At 53.7% G+C, this 16,250-nt stretch overlaps 1 protein-coding gene across 1 annotated transcript in view; it reads left to right on the forward strand.

Annotated features, from left to right (window-relative positions):
• GALNS (galactosamine (N-acetyl)-6-sulfatase) overlaps positions 1-10,549 on the forward strand; it is a 43,251-nt gene extending 32,702 nt beyond the window's left edge. Inside the window, 2 exon segments of the mRNA XM_040075273.1 lie at positions 3,729-3,846; positions 7,201-10,549. Of these exon segments, the coding sequence (XP_039931207.1) occupies positions 3,729-3,846; positions 7,201-7,287 (205 nt within the window). The 3' untranslated portion in view covers positions 7,288-10,549.
• The last annotated feature ends 5,701 nt before the right edge of the window (positions 10,550-16,250 follow it).

A 16,250-nucleotide genomic window follows, 5' to 3' on the forward strand; every position in this document is an offset into this window, starting at 1 on the left:
CACGAACCAGCTGCAAAAGGAAATGCAAAATGCAGCTTGAAATGGATGTCATCATCATCTTCTTCGGAGACAGGACCAGGCAGTGCTGCAGGCACAAGGAAGTGGCCTGAAGAGCACAGCACATCAATTGTGATTCAGAAATAGCGCTGAAAATGAAACTGCAGGAGCAGCAGAGGAGAGCTGTTATTTCCTGTCACCTGTTCACCCCCAGACGAAGGCTTCACTGCTCACCCTACCTTTATCCCCTTTGCCATGTCCCTGCTGGGGTTCCTGGCAGTGAAATCCAGCAGAAAGGCAGGATTCTGGGAGCTGGGGAGGGAAAACTTCCATGAAAATAGCTGAGCAGGTGCAGGGATCAGCACCATCACATCTCCTTGCTGCGAGGAGTGTGCTAATCACCACGGCTTGGACTCTCCGATCTTGGAGGCTTTTTCTGACCTGAGTGACTGTGGAATTCCAAGGTTTCCCGTGGCTCGGTGTCTACACACCCCTCATGTCTCCAGGGATGCGTCTGGGCCCCCAAAATGCTGCTGGAGCAGAGGTGACCTGGGGTAAGAGCCACCTTCACCTCTTGATTCCTCATTTTTTTAACTTTGGCTCCTCTGAGTCTCTCCAGTAATTCCAGCAGCAGAGCCCCAAAGCTGTCTCTGCCTCCTGCATTGTGCAGACCTTAAATTGCAAATAAACCTGATAATAGAAGGGAGGAACTGAGGAAGACTGAGTAATAAGACAAGATCAAGGCTTGGATACCACAGTGCTGTGAAGCCTCAAAGCACTGATAACAGATAAAATCAAATTATCAGAATCTGGGTGTATTTCACAATTAAAAATGATGGTTTTAATTAAAATAATTCCAGAGGAGAAGGAAGTAAAGTATCATTAGCCACATTTATGCTCTTCCCATAACTTCATATCAATCTGAGAGCTGCTGTTCCTAGGACCATGGAATCCTGGAATGGTCTGGATTGGAAGGGGCCTTTAAAGCTCATCACCTTTCACTAAACCAGACTTCTCCAAGCCCTGTCCAACCTGGTCTAGAGCCCTTTGTCAGGCTTCTGTGATGGGATTTTTTATAATATACCATTCCCATTTTGTTCCAGTCTTCTCCATGGCCCCATCACTCCCAGGACAGACACTGCGCTGTGATTCGGGTGTAAAACTGGGGAAAAAAAAAAAAAAATCCTGAAATCCCGCTGAAAACCCTCCTGGATTTCTTTGGCTCTATTTGAGGGTGCATTTCATGGTGGCAGAGAATCATCCCCAGAGGTGACAGCACGAGGAGCTCAGGATGAGAGCAGAGTTTTAGCTGCGCGTGAGACGAACCGCGCTCCCTGCAGCGCTGCGTTTGCTGCGAGGCCACGCTGGGGTTAAGCAGCAGAGCAGGTTCCAGGAGCAGATTGCCAAGGCACAATTACAGTAAATGAAGGAAGCACAGCCCACACCTGTGCCTGGGACCCCGAGCTCCAATCCAGCCCTGATTGCATCTCCAGGGACTTCCCGGAGGTAAAGTGTCAATTAGTGTAATGACCCTGGACTTTGTCCACTCTGCTCCCCGGTTCTGAGCGTGGAATAATTTCGTGGACGCTGGGGGATCTCTTTTAGCGAGCTCCTCACAACACCACCTGCTCCTCACCCTCTGGTTCTTGCGGTGCTATTCCCAGCTCTCCTTCCCGGGATTGCTGAACTGGAATACGAAATGCAGCTCGCCCCCGGAGGCGGCCGCGCCTGCATCCTCGCAGACAATGGTGCCCAGACACCTGTACGGATAATTCCACCTCTTTTTGGAGCAGGGAATGCAGCAAACCTGGCCTTGCAGCCCAGGCCTGCATGTGCATTCCAGGAAAGGATGGGACTCCAGGTAGGAGAGCTTCCCAGCTCCCTTGGCGGCTCAGACTGATTACCATGAGGTAATTATCCCCGTTTTACATGCAAATTCCAGGCACTCTTGCAGATTTTGTCTCAAAACGCACTTGCTTAGGGCTGGAGGCAGTTTTAACTCCTGTGCAGTCAGTAAATGCTTCGCAAATCCCTGGATGTGAGGTTTTGGGGTGTGTTGTGGAGCTGAACAGGAATATGAGCCAAGGCAAGAAAACCAACGCTCATGGAACGGGAATATCCATGGGGCCAAGAAAAGAAAACCAACCTCCATGGGATATTGGGAAGGAATTTCTCCACGTGAGGGTGGGCAGGCCCTGGCACAGGGTGCCCAGAGAAGCTGTGGCTGCCCCTGGATCCCTGGAAATGCCCAAGGCCAGCTTGGACATGGCTTGGAGCACCTGGGATGATGGAAGATGTCCCTGCCCATAGCAGGAGGTGGGATGAGATGAGCTTTAAATCCCTTCCCACCCAAACCATTCCAGGATTGTCGGATCCTGTGAAATTCGGGAGCTTCCTCAGGATGCTCTGGATTTCAGGGTGGTCCTTCAGCTCTCTCCACCAGCTGGGTGTGAGAGCAGCAGCTCCAGCTCCTCATCCCACATTCCCTTCCGGCTCTCTATCAGCACAGCTCGGCCCAGCCTCACAATCAGCCTCTCCCTGGCCGCCTGCCGAGCGGGGATATTTATAGGGTTTACTGGAAACGCTTGGCACATCACTGGCCTTCCAAATGTGATTGTTTTGCAAAGAAGGAAATTAGCTGGAGTGTGGGGCTGGTGGCCAGCTTGGCCTGGGAGCAGAGGGAGCCCGAGGTCAGGACCCAGCTGCATTGTTTCTTTTATCTTCAGAAGGAATTTGCCGCTCTCTGTGGGGTTTTTGGTGTGGTTTTTTTTTTTTTTAAGTGGCTCTTAAGGTGATGGACAAAGAGAGATCATTGTTAGGAATCCTGCTTGAAGTGCACCCTGAGCCACTCCAACAAATACCTGCTGGAGGACTCGGCTGGGTCAGGATCTGGGCATTTAGAACCACATTTGGGGCATGGCAGCTGGGTCCCAGCTTGGAGTAATCAAGCTGTAATGGAAGAATGTGGATGGGGCAGAACCTCGGCGTGTTGTGGAACGGGGGAGGTATTCTCATCTTGGACAAGGCCCTTCTATTCTTCTCCTCTCTGTTTGCATAATTTTACTTCATTTCCTTGGTGGTTGTGGCGTTGAACTGGCCCGGGGTTGTGTTTGAAACCCTTCCTGAGAAGGCTCTTGTAAAACAAAATATTGACATTCCCTTGGCTTTCCTTACAACAAACGCCTCCGCCTGGGGCAGGTGTTCCAGGAGAGCTCTTGGAAGAGCGGGGGATGAGTGTGGAGAGCTGCTGGCCTCAGGTGGGACACGCTGCAAAGGTTGCCTTGGGAAATTTCTGTCCTCAGCTGTCTGGGAAAGTGTTTGTCCTGTGTCTGGGAAGTCTCCCTTGATGATAATCATTGAAGGGACAACTCGAGGACAACCCAGCAATGCCCTTTTATTGGCTAAGACAATTCCCTTGGGAACAGTCCTAGCAAAATCTGCACGAGGAGGAAACGCTTGGGGCCCCTGGCCCAGCAGTTTGGAAAGCTGAGCCTGTCTGGAGCCAGGTGATTTTCGGGGAGGACAAGCCGCTGCCATCCTCGTGTCCCTAAAAGCACCTGCGCCCTGCCAGCCTGGGTTTCATTCCCGGCAGACCCGTGGGCAGCTGGCAGGATGTTTCCACATCTCCTCCTCCTCCTCGTGGCTCACAGAAAGTCTTGTGGCCCAGCCTGGTGGCGTGGACACCAAAGAGAAGGCCCAGCAGTAAAACCCCTGCGCTTTTCCCCCTGCAGTTTTGCCAGTGAGGAGTACCAGCGGGCCGTGGAGCGCGTCTCGGCGCTGGTGCAGCAGCACAAGGCCACCCTGGTGCCAGGCCAGCCCCAGCTGAACGTGTGTGACCAGGCCGTCATGGTGAGTGCCCGAAGCACAAATGCACTGGGGAACCCTTGGGTTAAAGTACATTTTGTGAAGGTTCCATGAAATGTCGGTGTTGGGGAGGGATGGAGAAGAGATGCACCGTCAGCTGTTGGTGGATTCCTTGCTTAGGGACGGGGCACATCCTTCTTCTCCTTTCTAAGCCCCTTCTGCAGTTCTCAAAATCCTGGGATCATGGAATCCTGCAATGCTTTGGGTGGGAGGGGATCTTAGAGTTCATCCAGTCCCACTCCTGCCGTGGCAGGGACACCTTCCACTGTCCCAGGCTGCTCCAAGCCCTGTCCAGCCTGGCCTGGGACACTTCCAGGGATCCAGGGGCAGCCACAGCTTCTCTGGGCACCTGTGCCAGGGCCTGCCCACCCTCCCAGGGAGGAATTCCTTCCCAATATCCCATCAAGCCTTGCTCTCTTTGTTTTGAAACTTCCACAGGACAGTGCCTCATTTTCAGTGATGTATTTTTGGTCTTGCTCTGTCTCCTCTCCACCTGAATTTTCCAAAGTCTCTGTTGAAATTGAACATTCTCAGCTCAGTTTTCTCTTTCAAGTCTCCTGTTGGGAAGTTACTGTTTGGCTTCCCTGTCAAACACTGCTTGGTTCTCTTTGCTGAGAACCTGGGAAAGAAACTGGATAATCTGGGGGAGGTTGTCACAGTCTGAGGGAACGTGTCTGTGGGCTGACAGACAAAATAGTAACAGGCAAAATCTTCTTACAGACAAAACCCTGTAACAGGCTGTTACAAAATAGTAACAGGCAAAATCTTCCTGATGCAGAAATAATGTCCTGGATCAGTCAGAACCTGCTGCCTCTGGTCTGTCACCAGCAAAGAACAAAACGTGGAGCTGCGTCCCCTCAGTAACAAGGCAAAGATCTCCCTTAGCTTTGTCCCATCTCTTTGTTTTTGGATGTTAAATAGGAAAAAGATTTGAGGGCCCATTGTTTCCGTGTTGTTTTCTTTCCTTATTCAACTTTTCCCTTAATGAGCACTGTTCTCTGCTCCTCTGGGGCCTTTTGGATTCAGGCACTGTCCCCAGGGCCTGGCTGCTGCCAGAGCCCTGCACTGCAAAGGCATTTCTTCCAAAAGTGCTTCACAAATTGAAACCCATCAGAGGCAGAAAGTGGGCTGGGGGGATCCTAATCCCAGGAGAAAGGTTTCAATCCCAGCAGGAAACACGGTGAGTTTTCCACTCTGTGTACACTCCTCACAGGATAACTCCACGGTCACTACACCAAACCGTCAGATTGCTGCCTTTGGAGACCAGAAATGAAGATAAGCAAATCTTTAGGGAGTGATTTTATTGCTGGGGTGGCTTGGGGCCTAAATCTGGTTTTGGGGGATGCTGGGAGATAAAGATGATTTACTGACACTATCTCCTGTCACCTGTTTATTTGATAAGGGTGTTTGATGTGTTTGGGAGAGAGGAGAAGAAGAATTGTCTTTGCTTACACGTAAACAAAGTGTGTGGAAGTGTTCAAGGAAGTGTCCAAGGCCACAGAGGGACAGGACACAGGGAATGGCTTCCACTGCCAGAGGAGAGGGATGGATGGGACACTGGGCAGGAATTGTTCCCTGTGAGGGTGGCAGGCCCTGGCACAGGTGCCCAGAGCAGCTGTGGCTGCCCCTGGATCCCTGGCAGTGCCCAAGGCCAGGCTGGACAGGGCTTGGAGCAGCCTGGGACAGTGGAGGGTGTCCCTGCCATGGCAGGGGTGGCACTGGATGAGCTTTAAGGTCCCTTCCCGCCCAAGCAGTGCAGAATTCCGGGAGAGCAGATGGATCTATAGCTCCTGCAGCCGAGGGTGGACGGGTCAGGGGAGGTGTTTGCAGCCCATGTGTGCTGGATCCCCACAGCAGCCTCCAGGGAGCTCGCCCAGAGCTGTGGAAGTGTGGCAGAAGCTGTTCTGCGGCTCAGGGCTGTCCCCAGGGCTCCCAGCACCCGGCACGGGACTGGGGCCGCAGCACAGACCGTTCATTGTTCTGCTTTTTCCAAGGAACAAACATTTCATTTCACGTCTTCCTTTGGCTCCCGCTTCCTTCTGCACAGTGCTCTGAATTTTCCAGCCGTGGCTGCGCATTTTAAACCAGAGGAACAGATTTAGAAAACGGCGTTAATTGTTCTGAAAGGCTGCAGAGCCCTCGGTGCAGAGGTGCCTCCAGACACGGCTCTGTGTCCGCTCTGCTCCTCTGCAGGAATAGCTGGTGTCTCACTGCCATCTGTTGTCAGCTCCATGGAACAAAAACCTGCTCCAGACTTTCATTTTTCTTTTTTCTGCTATTTCGTTTCCGTAGGAATTTAATTTCCTGTTTGTTTGTTGTTTGTTAGTTTGTTTGGTGTGGGTGGTTTGTTGTTTTTTTTTTTTCCCCTTGGTGGTGGTTGTTTTTTTTTTTGTTTTTTCCCTGAGTGTTTCTTTCCCGTAGGAATTTAATTCCAAGAAAACATAAATACTTGCAGGGTGTGAAAATCAGCAGAACGAAAGGCACGAGGTCAGTGTTGAACTGGCCTTTAACGGGGGACATCAGGGGTGTCCCATGGATGGACAGACCGGAGAGAGGGAAGGACAGATAATGAGCACAAAAGATTCCTGAAGGCAGAGTGGGAATTGTTATCTGCCCTTCCCATGACCACAAGCCCAAATTTCAAATGGCAAAACCTCGATGAAATTAAAAATGTTCCTTTATCCAAGTTCCTTCCTCCGTTAATCCCCCTGGAAGCTGAGCTTGGCAGTGGATCTCCTTGCTGCTGTCCTTTTTCTGTTCTACACATTCAGGTAGCTCCAGAAACGTGGAAACAAGGAAAACAAATAGTTTTGGTGTGCAGTGGAAGAGGTGTCTCAGGAATGCTCCCTGCTCCATCTGCCCATGGATTCATCCATCAAAACTCTCATTAAAATACCAACATTCTTATCTCTCTCACACCCTTGGCCTTCTGCTGCCTTTTGCGTCCTGGATATCGCAGTGCTGAGAACGGGAGCTCCCCTGGAATCCCGGGAAAATTCGGGATGTCACCAAAACCTCCTGGGCTGGGTGCTCGGTGCTGCAGGAGAGAGGAGAGGGTCAGCAGCATCCCAGCAAACTGGGAGAGGCCAGCAGGACGGGGGTGTCCCAGAGGAGGGGATCATCTGCTGCACGGCATTTGTAGCTTTTCCCAGAGCTTTTATTCCAGCAGTGTTTGGAGTGGGGAGGTTTGTGAGCCCAGAGGCTTCGGCTGCAAGAGGACTTTGATCTTTCAAGCAGCGCATAAAAGTGTCTTTGTGAGGATCTTAAAGAGCTGGTTGAGGTGAGAGCTTAGCAGATACTTGGTGTGAATCATCTTTTTTGTCTGTTTGTTTTTAACAGAATTGGTCCCCTCCAGGCTGTGAGAAGCTTGGGAAGTGCCTGAAAGCGCCCGAGTCTGATCCTAAGAAATGCTCTTGGCCTCACTGATGGCTGCAGCCCTCCAGAGCTTCCCAGAGGCGGCTGGACACGCAGCTTCCAATGCCTGCTCCTGTTGGCACTCCTGTTTACACGGGAAGGGTGTGATGGGTGCATGATATCATCACTTGCTCTCCCAAAAGGGCCAGTGTTTATATTCCTCGTGCTCAGGGTTTAGCCTCTACTCCTCTCTTCTCCCAGCTCCTTCCCTAAATGGTAACTCCAGAGAGGACTGGTGGGGCTGGAAAAGCTCTCTGGCCAGCCCCGGCTCTGCCATCAGCTCCGACATGCCGTGGGTCACCGCTGCTCCTTCCACCCAGCCTTGCTCAGCCGGGTGCCCCAGCAGGAGCCATGGGACGGGTCAGGAAACTCGGAGCTGCCAGGGAGCCCTGCCCAAACTGCCCGTGTTTTCTTTGCCTGTAACTTGTTGTTTTAACATTTGATTTCCGTTGTGAACTCTGGACATCAACTTGTTTTTCCTTTCTCCCGAAATTCGTGAGTTCTGGGTGCAAACAGGGGATCCCTCCTGCTCACAGCCGAGGGGTTTGGATCCAGGGACAATGCCCTGAATTCCTTCCACGTGCAGCTGCAAACATTCCCTAGGCTGTGGTTTAAGGAAGGGTGGGGATTGTGTTCAGGTAAGTGTTGGGTTGGGGTTACAGCCCCTGCCAGTGCCTGAAAGGGCTCCAGGAGAGCTGGAGAGGGACTTTGGAGAAGGGCCTGGAGCGCCAGGACACAGGGAATGCCTTCCCACTGCCAGAGGGCAGGGCTGGATGGGATATTGGGAAGCAATTCTTCCTTGTAGGAGTGGTGAGGCCCTGGCACAGGTGCCCAGAGCAGCTGTGGCTGCCCCTGGATCCCTGGCAGTGTCCAAGGCCAGGCTGGACACTGGAGCTTGGAGCAGCCTGCGACAGTGGAATTGGGGTTGCACTGAAGGAGCTTTCAGGTCTTTTCCAACCCAAACCATTCCAGGATTCTCTTGCCTGATTGTTGGTGCAGGACATTTATGGGGAGCTGGGGCTCAGGTGTTCATTTCAGGGCTTTCCCTAATTTCCAAAAATCTGCCTAGAGCTGGTCCAGGTCACTGTTCCCATCTCGTGCTCTGGGCCCAGCCGAGGGCAGGCTCAGCAATGTCCCTTTGCATCAGCCCTTAACTCCTGACCCCGTTTCCAGCACACATTCTCCGAGGAATTCTCCTTGTGCAAACTTTCCCCAGCCTGGCCGTAGCTCTCCTTTAGCCAGAGTTCCTGGGGAACACAGGGCTTTGCTCAGTTCCACAGGGCAGATCCCTGCCCTGCCTTGGAGCAGATCCCTGCCCTTCCCTGTCTGCAGCCATCCTGTCTGCAGCAAAACCAGGCTCCTCTGCGCCTTCAGGGCACAGCTGGGGGGAGCCCCGAGCATGTTTGGGGTCAGGCTGAAAGAGGGGCGGTTTAGGTTGGATATAGGGAAGGAATTGTTCCCTCTGAGGGTGGGGAGGCCCTGGAACAGGGTGCCCAGAGAAGTTTGGAGCAGCCTGGGATGGTGGAAGGCGTCCCTGCCCATGGCGGGGGGCGGGACAGGATGAGCTTTTAGAGCCCTTCTCACCCAAACCATTCCAGGATTCTCCACTCGTCCCACCAACAGCTCTGCTTCCACCCCTGCAGTGTTTTCCGCAGTACACGTGCCCTCTCGGTGTGGTGTTGTGCTGCCTTAGGAAAATCCAGGTGCTCTGTACCTGGGAACAGCTCAAATTCCTTCCCAAGCTGAGCTTGAGAGCTCTGCTTCTGTGCCAGCTGCTGTGCTCCCGCTGGCTCCGGGCTCTCAGCTGCTTGTTCCTACCCCCCTGTCATCCCAAACATCCCATTCTCCCCATTCCCATGGTTTATGGACCTGGAATCCCCTCCACGGTAACTCTTGATGTGAAACTGCATAATCCCATAAACCTGGAGTAAGAATTGAGTCGGCTCTTGCTGTTCCACCTCTCAGAAATCCCAGCCAGCATTTCAGGGATCCCTGCACTTCTGCAAGTGACATTTGTTTATAGCCCACATTTCTTAGGACGTTCCTAATTGTCCTTCAAGTATATCATGGCATTTCCAGCTCATCCATAACATTCCTCCTTGTTTAGACACAGCTCAAGGCTCGGGAGATCCGGCCAGCAGCTCGCTCGGAGCTGAGGTGAGGGCTGCGAGCGGTTGTGGGTCTGTCAGCACAGGGGACCGGGATAAAACCAGGAACTCCCCATTTGCTGAGGCTGCTCCACCTCTGCTTTAGGGCTTCTCCATGTCCAGGGCAGGGAACGGAGCTGGGAAGGGGCTGGAGAATCCTGAGGGAGCTGGGAAGGGGGCTCAGCTGGAGAAAATGGGGATCAGGAGGGAGCTTGTGGCTCTGCACAGCTCCTGACAGGAGGGGACAGCCGGGGGGAGCAGGGACAGGAGGAGAGATGTGCCAGGGGAGGGTTAGGTTGAATATCAGGGAATTTTATTCATGGAAAGGCTGAAAAGCATTGGCACAGGGCAGCGGTGATATCCCCATCCCTGGAAGTGTTGAGAACCCCGTGGATGTGGCGCTGAGGTGACCGTGGCGGTGGTGCTGAGGGTTGAACTCGATGATCTCAAAGGTCTTTTCCACCCTCAGCAACTTCAGTTGCACAGTTCTGTCACCTGGCGCTGTCAGAGCCCTGCATTCACTGCAAAACTCCCACCAGAGGAGGGAGTCCATGGCTGCAGCTCCCTGGCACTCCTGTCAGCCCTCAAATCCTTGTGAGGTGACACATCCTGGCGTTTCGTGCTGCTTGGGAAGAGTTCCCCAGGATCTGAGCTGGACCCTGGCCTGGCCACACTCCTCAGTCCCCAGAATTTGCCCTGGACACCTCCTCCCTTTCCCCTGCCTGCTGCTTCCTCCTTTTCTCCTTCACAGCTGCACTTTGGAAGATCCTGCTTTGCCCCTGGAACTCGCTCTGAGCAGTCACGGGGTTCATCCCCGCTCCAGCACAGCAAACCCTCATTCCTCCCTGGAATAATTTCAGGACACAGATCCTGGAAGGAAACTTTGCACTTGAAAGCAAGTTAAGTGAGGCCATGGAGTGTCTGTTTAGAATAAAAGGACACGAAGCAGATAATAAATAATCAGGGTTTAATGTGACAAAGCCTCTGCTTTAAATTTAAATAGGAGTAGTTGTTTTACAGCTGGATAATAGGAGGAATCTTAAATGAATGCCTTTCCTAAAAGCGTGCAGATTTAAAAGTTGTGAGGTGAAGAACCAACGAGGGAAAATAAATTTATCAGCAATGCAGTCTGTGATTTCACCTGTACGCCAAGGGATTGACAACACCTTGCCTTGGGGCACTCTCCCAGATTCGCCTCCTGGACCATGGGACTCACTGGGGTTAAAAATAACTTGCTTTGTTTTCCCGGAATTATTTTTACCATGGATCAATCTCCCAGCGCACAGAGCGCAGTTCAGAGGCTGGGGGGGAACCGGGGCCAGCACTGGGGCGGGGTCGGTGCCTGCAGCCCCTCTCAGGGCACAGCGTGGCCACAGCTGCCCTTAAAAACCATCCTGAGCCGCTGGCCTGAAGCTTCCCAGCTTGGGAACTGGGGCGGGAGTGGGGCTGGGGGCATTTCCTGCGCACTCAGGGCCCCGCAGCAGCCAGACTGCTCCGGTGGTGGCTCCTGTTCTCAAGCTGCGAGCCAGAAACGCCGAAGGGATGCCGGAGTTTGGGGCTGTGATGTTCCTTTCTTTATGTTTATTATGCTGAACGCTAAAAGCTTCATATCTTCCTGGCCTGAGAGTCCAAAGAATTTCTTTCTTGCCTTTAATTTCCAATTAGCTGAGCCTCTCAAGCCTCCCAGCTCTGCCCCTGAGGCTCTGTTATCATCCCACCCTCCACGCAGAAAAGCTTCCGAAATGGATGGAACTAATAATCGTGGAAAAAAACCACAAAAAACCAGCTGCATTTCCAAGCTCTGGCTGCAGAAGTGGAGCCTTGATTTCAAATCCTGCAGCGACAAATGGATTATTTCGGTGGCGAATTGATCCCTGGGGGACCAACGATTTGGGGAGCTGAACGCTGGAACTGGGAAGCAGAGGATCAATTCCCAACACTTCCAGCCAAGGTTAATGCCCTGCAAGCTGCCCTGAGTGCAGCAGTGCAGGAGAACACGGCTCTGCCTGTCCGAGGGGAGCCTCGGGAATGTGGGGAGCACCAAGGGAAGTCCCACGGGTTTGCTGCTAAAACCTGGGGGCTGGTTTTGGGCCCTGACAGTGGGATTTGACTAAAAGAAGCGGAACTGGCATCCCCAAGAAGGAGGCTGTGGGACTTGGGACCGGAGTGGAAGTGGCAGTTCCTGCTCCTGTCACCTCCAGCCCTTCCCAGACATCATGGACAGCGTCCCGAAATTCCAGGTTTCACATAAAGGATCTCCTCAAGGCTGGACACTCTTATTTTCCCCAGTGACAACAGCTTTGAAACATGAAAGGATTCCAGCAGCTGAGGAAGGATCTGTGGGAGGTGAGAACTGAAGGAAATCTGTGGGGCAGGAAGGTTTGGGGTGCTGGGAGGTGATTTTTGGCTGCAGAGTCCCCAGCAGCCTCTGGAGCAGAGCCAGCAGAGAAATCCCTCCCCAGGGATCCTGCCCTTGTCCTCAGCACTGGGAAACTTTAGAAACCAAACACTTTTATTCTCTCAAGAGTTTCTCTGCCTGTCCAGCCTCCAAATAGCTGCTCTGCAGTTAGAACGGCCTGTTTCCCATCTCTCTTGGCTGTTAGAATACTTGGAAATCAACTTTTCCTTTTGTTTTCTGGTAGCATTGGATGTTTTTCTGTGTTATCAGGAGGAAGCACTCCGGAGCCCCTTGAATTAAACTGTCAGGGGCTTTAACTTTTTAAGAACAGCTGGGAGGGAAGAACTGAAATCTCATTTTGGGTTCTTTTTTTCCCCTTTGGAAAATGGCTATTTTAAACACCAAGGCTCCATTTGCCTGTTTTCTTTATATCCCCTTCCACCGCTTAAAGTTTTGTTGTTGCTTGAAGTCTACTTGGGATTATATAAATCCTAAATAAAGGTGGATCCCTAGCCAGAAGCTTGTGGTCTTTCAGGAGGGAGGAAAAAAAACCTTCCAGCTTCTGGAGAGAGGCAATCTGGCAGCTCTCCGGGCCTTTGTCCCTCTTGGAGTCACTTAACACCCTCTGGGTGACTTGGTAGCGCAATTCCCAGCTGAAAAGGGAGAGCAGATAAAAGCCAAGGGCGAGGAATGCGAGCCAAATCCATTAGTTCTGGATCAGACACAAAATCCAGGCTGGCCAGAGGAGAGAGAGGAGTTTTGTGTCTTCCCCAAGGGCCTGATCCGACCTGGATCACGCCGGATCACGACGCTTCTCCCTCTTTTAGGGGGACAAAAGCAGCTCTGAGGCTTCTATCCCGAGCCCAGGGCTCTGGCTGGGGAGCTGCATTCTTCTGGTGTTGAAATAAGATATCTCAAATTTGGTTGTTGTTGTTTTTGGGGTGGTTTTTTTTTTTTTTTTTTTTTTTAAAGGGTTTAAAGTGCATGAGTTTCCTCAGCTGAGACCAAAATGAAACATTCCAGTGGATTTGCAGGGGAATTTTTTTTGTGCTCGTTTTCCCCTCGTGGAAGAGGGATGTTGAAATTCGGGGCATTTTGTTCCACTTCACGCTGAAGTGTTAAAATCCTGAAGGGAACACAAACTCCCAGGCACAGCACAGCTCTTTAATTGCCTGGTTAAGCTGATTAAAGTTTAGTCCCCAAGCTTTTCACATTCCCAGTTTCTGTGCTCCCTGGCTAAAAACACCTCTCCTATCAGGATCTCAAAGCACTTTTAAATCACCGATGGCCTCAGAAGAGAGGCAAACCCAGAGTCCCCCGGGGGAGTTTCAGCTGGTGATTCCTTTGCCAGGCCTGAAGCTCTCGGAGGCGCGGGCGGATGTGGAGCCACCTCCCGGGTGATATTCCAGAGCCCTTTGACATCACATTTGGAAAGGGGTCCTAGGAAAGTTCTCTGCAGATGGAAATTGCAGTAGGAGTCAGCGGTGTTGTTTGAGAGGTGGAACAATCACGGGGAAAACTGATTTCCTTGGGGTGTTCCAGCGCTGTCTGTGCCAGCTGGAATCCTGGAGATGGGGGATAGAGCAGCAGTTGAGACAGGAATCTCAGGAATGTCGTCTTTCAGTGGTGATTTCTGGCAGCTGGGTCACCGCAGGTCCAGTTTGGTGTAACCTTTGTGCCCCTCCAGGCAGCACTGATGGACGCGGACTGATCCCACATCCGAGGAGGAGACATCCCTGGCTGTGGGGTGGAGCACTGGGGGCACTCAGCAGCTCATCCTGGGGGAGCTTTGGGGGCTTGGCTGGGATGAGCGGCCTGGGAACCTCACTCAGCCTCCAGGAAAATGCGGTGGAGTCTCCTGCAGTAAGGGTGGGATGGTGGGGGGGGGTCACAAACGAGACAGGGGTGACACAGACCCCCCCCGTTCCAACCCCTCCGTTGGCGAGAGGCAGAGCTGCCTGGCAGGCTGAAAAGATCCTTTTTTATTATTATTATTTTCCCCAGGAAATAAGCTCCTGCTTATTTATTTCCACGAGTAGGCAGATAAAAATTCCATCAGCAATTCCATCTGCCAGGAAGAAGAGGAGTTGCTGGAATAACTCATTGTCCAGTGCTGCGCTTGTAAGGTCGCAGGAGAAGCCCGTGCAGCTGGTGGCAGGGAGCGCGGGGGCTGCACGGCCCTGCTCCCACCGCAGGGCTCCGCGCTGGCCTCCCTGGAACAGCTGCCAGAGGGGATCCTCGGGCTGCCAAAGAGAGAATGGGAGTGCAGGGAAAATCTTCCTGTGCGAGGGGATGGCTGCGAGGGGAGCACGGGGCTGTCCCTGGCAGGAGAGGGAGCTGACCTTCGCAGGAGCTGCGATTGTTCAGCCCGGGGAAGAGGAGGCTCCGGGGGGATCTTAGGGCTCTGTCCAGTGCCTGAAGGGGTTCTGAGAGCTGGGGAGGGACTCTGGACAAGGGTAAGGGGGAATGGCTTCCCCAAAGGGAAGGGTTAGATGGGATATCAGGGAGAAATTCCTCCCTGTCAGGATGTTGAGGCCCTGGCACAGGGAGGATTTTTTTTTTTTCCCCCCCCAAAGGGAAAAAAAGAACCCAACAATGGGATTTCAGTTCTTCCCTTCCAGCTGTTCTTGAAAAGTTAAACCCCCTGACAGTTTAATTCAAGGGGCACCGCAGAGCTGCCTCCTGATAACACAGAAGCTGTGGCTGCCCCTGGATCCCTGGAAGTGTCCCAGGCCGGGTTGGATGGGGTTTGGAGCAGCCTGGGACAGTGGAAGGTGTCCTTGCCACGGCAGGGGCTCTCCAGAGCGTGTGGGTGAAGTTTTCCTGGTCTCAGCTCTCAGCAGCAAACGCTGAGCTCAGCCAGGGGTGTTACAGGCTCAAACTGCTTCTGCTTTCCGCAGCGAGCCGTGCCTGGATGGGTTTGGAGCAGATCCAAGGTGTATTTGCTAATGGAAGAGGAGATCTGAACTCCTTTGGTGGATTTTGCATGGCCAAACAACACTCACCACCGGGAGCTGGGAGCTGTGGGAGCTCCCTGACCTGCCCAGGGCTCGGTGACACCAGGAGCTGTTGGTCCAGGACCCGGCGCTGTGTCCTCGTCCCTCATGGGTCTCACCCCAACCAAGGGGTTTAACGAACACACAACGACTCCAGGAGTTCACACGAGGTGATGAGGGATGGAAAAGCAGGGAGTAGTGAAGTCCTGAGGAGCTTGTTGTCTGAGGGAGGCTGGGCAGGGTGAGGGGGTGGAAATGGAACCCCCAGGCATGGAGCTCCTTCCTGGGAGCAGGCAGGGAAATCCTGCTCCATGGAGCAGGTACCTGGGAACCCTTCAGAGGGGAGCCTGGGGCTCCATCCATTGCTGTGCCCCGGCTCCACACACTGGGAATTGCAGCTCCATGTGCCAGGGCTCCATGCACAGGGAATTGCAGCTCCATGTGCCCAGGTGCCAGGGCTCCACGCACTGGGAATTTGGGGCTCTGTGCACGGGGATACCAGAGCTCCGTGTGCCGAGGGGCTGATGCTCCGTGCTCCAGCACACCGGAGCTCCAAATACCGGGGAAAGGATGCTCCATGCCCTGAGGTACCGGAGCTCCGTGCACTTGGGGAATGGATGCTCCATGCTCCAGGATACCGGAGCTCCAAACTCCAGGGTACCGGAGCTCCAAACACCGGGGAGACCGGGGCTCCAATGCACTGGGGGGGACTGATACTCAGTGCCTCAGGATACCGGAGCTCCGCGCACTGGGGTACGGATGCTCCATGCTCCAGCATAGCAGAGCTCCAAACACCGGCAGGACCGGGGCTCCAACGCCCCGAGGTCCCGGAGCTCCATGCACCGGGGGATGGACGCTAAGTGCTCCAGGATATCGGAGCTCTGCACTCCGGGCTACCGGAGCTCCAAACACCGGGAGAACAGATGCTCCATGCTCCAGGACACCGGAGCTCTGCACTCCGGGGTCCCGGAGCTCCAAACACCGGGGAGACCGGGGCTCCAATGCACTGGGGGGGACTGATACTCAGTGCCTCAGGATACCGGAACTCCACACTCCGGGGTCCTGGAGCTCCAAACACCGGGAGAACGGATGCTCCATGCTCCAGGACACCGGAGCTCTGCACTCCGGGGTCCTGGAGCTCCAAACACCGGGGAGACCGGGGCTCCAATGCACTGGGGGGGGACTGATAGTCAATGCCTCAGGATACCGGAACTCCATACTCCGGGGTCCCGGAGCTCCGCGCACCGGGGGACGGATGCTCCATGCCCTGAGGTCCCGGACCCCCGTGTCCCAGGGCCCGGCGGCTCCGTGTCCCAGGGCTCGGCGGCTCCGTGTCCCAGGGCTCGGCGGCTCCGTGCCCCAGGTGCCGGCCCGCTCCGGTGGGAGCCGCCCCGGGGCGGAGCCGCTGCCGCCGCCGCCCCCGTTCCGCCCGGC

The sequence above is a fragment of the Hirundo rustica genome, chromosome 11, assembly GCF_015227805.2.
Source record: "Hirundo rustica isolate bHirRus1 chromosome 11, bHirRus1.pri.v3, whole genome shotgun sequence".
Lineage (NCBI taxonomy): Eukaryota > Metazoa > Chordata > Aves > Passeriformes > Hirundinidae > Hirundo > Hirundo rustica.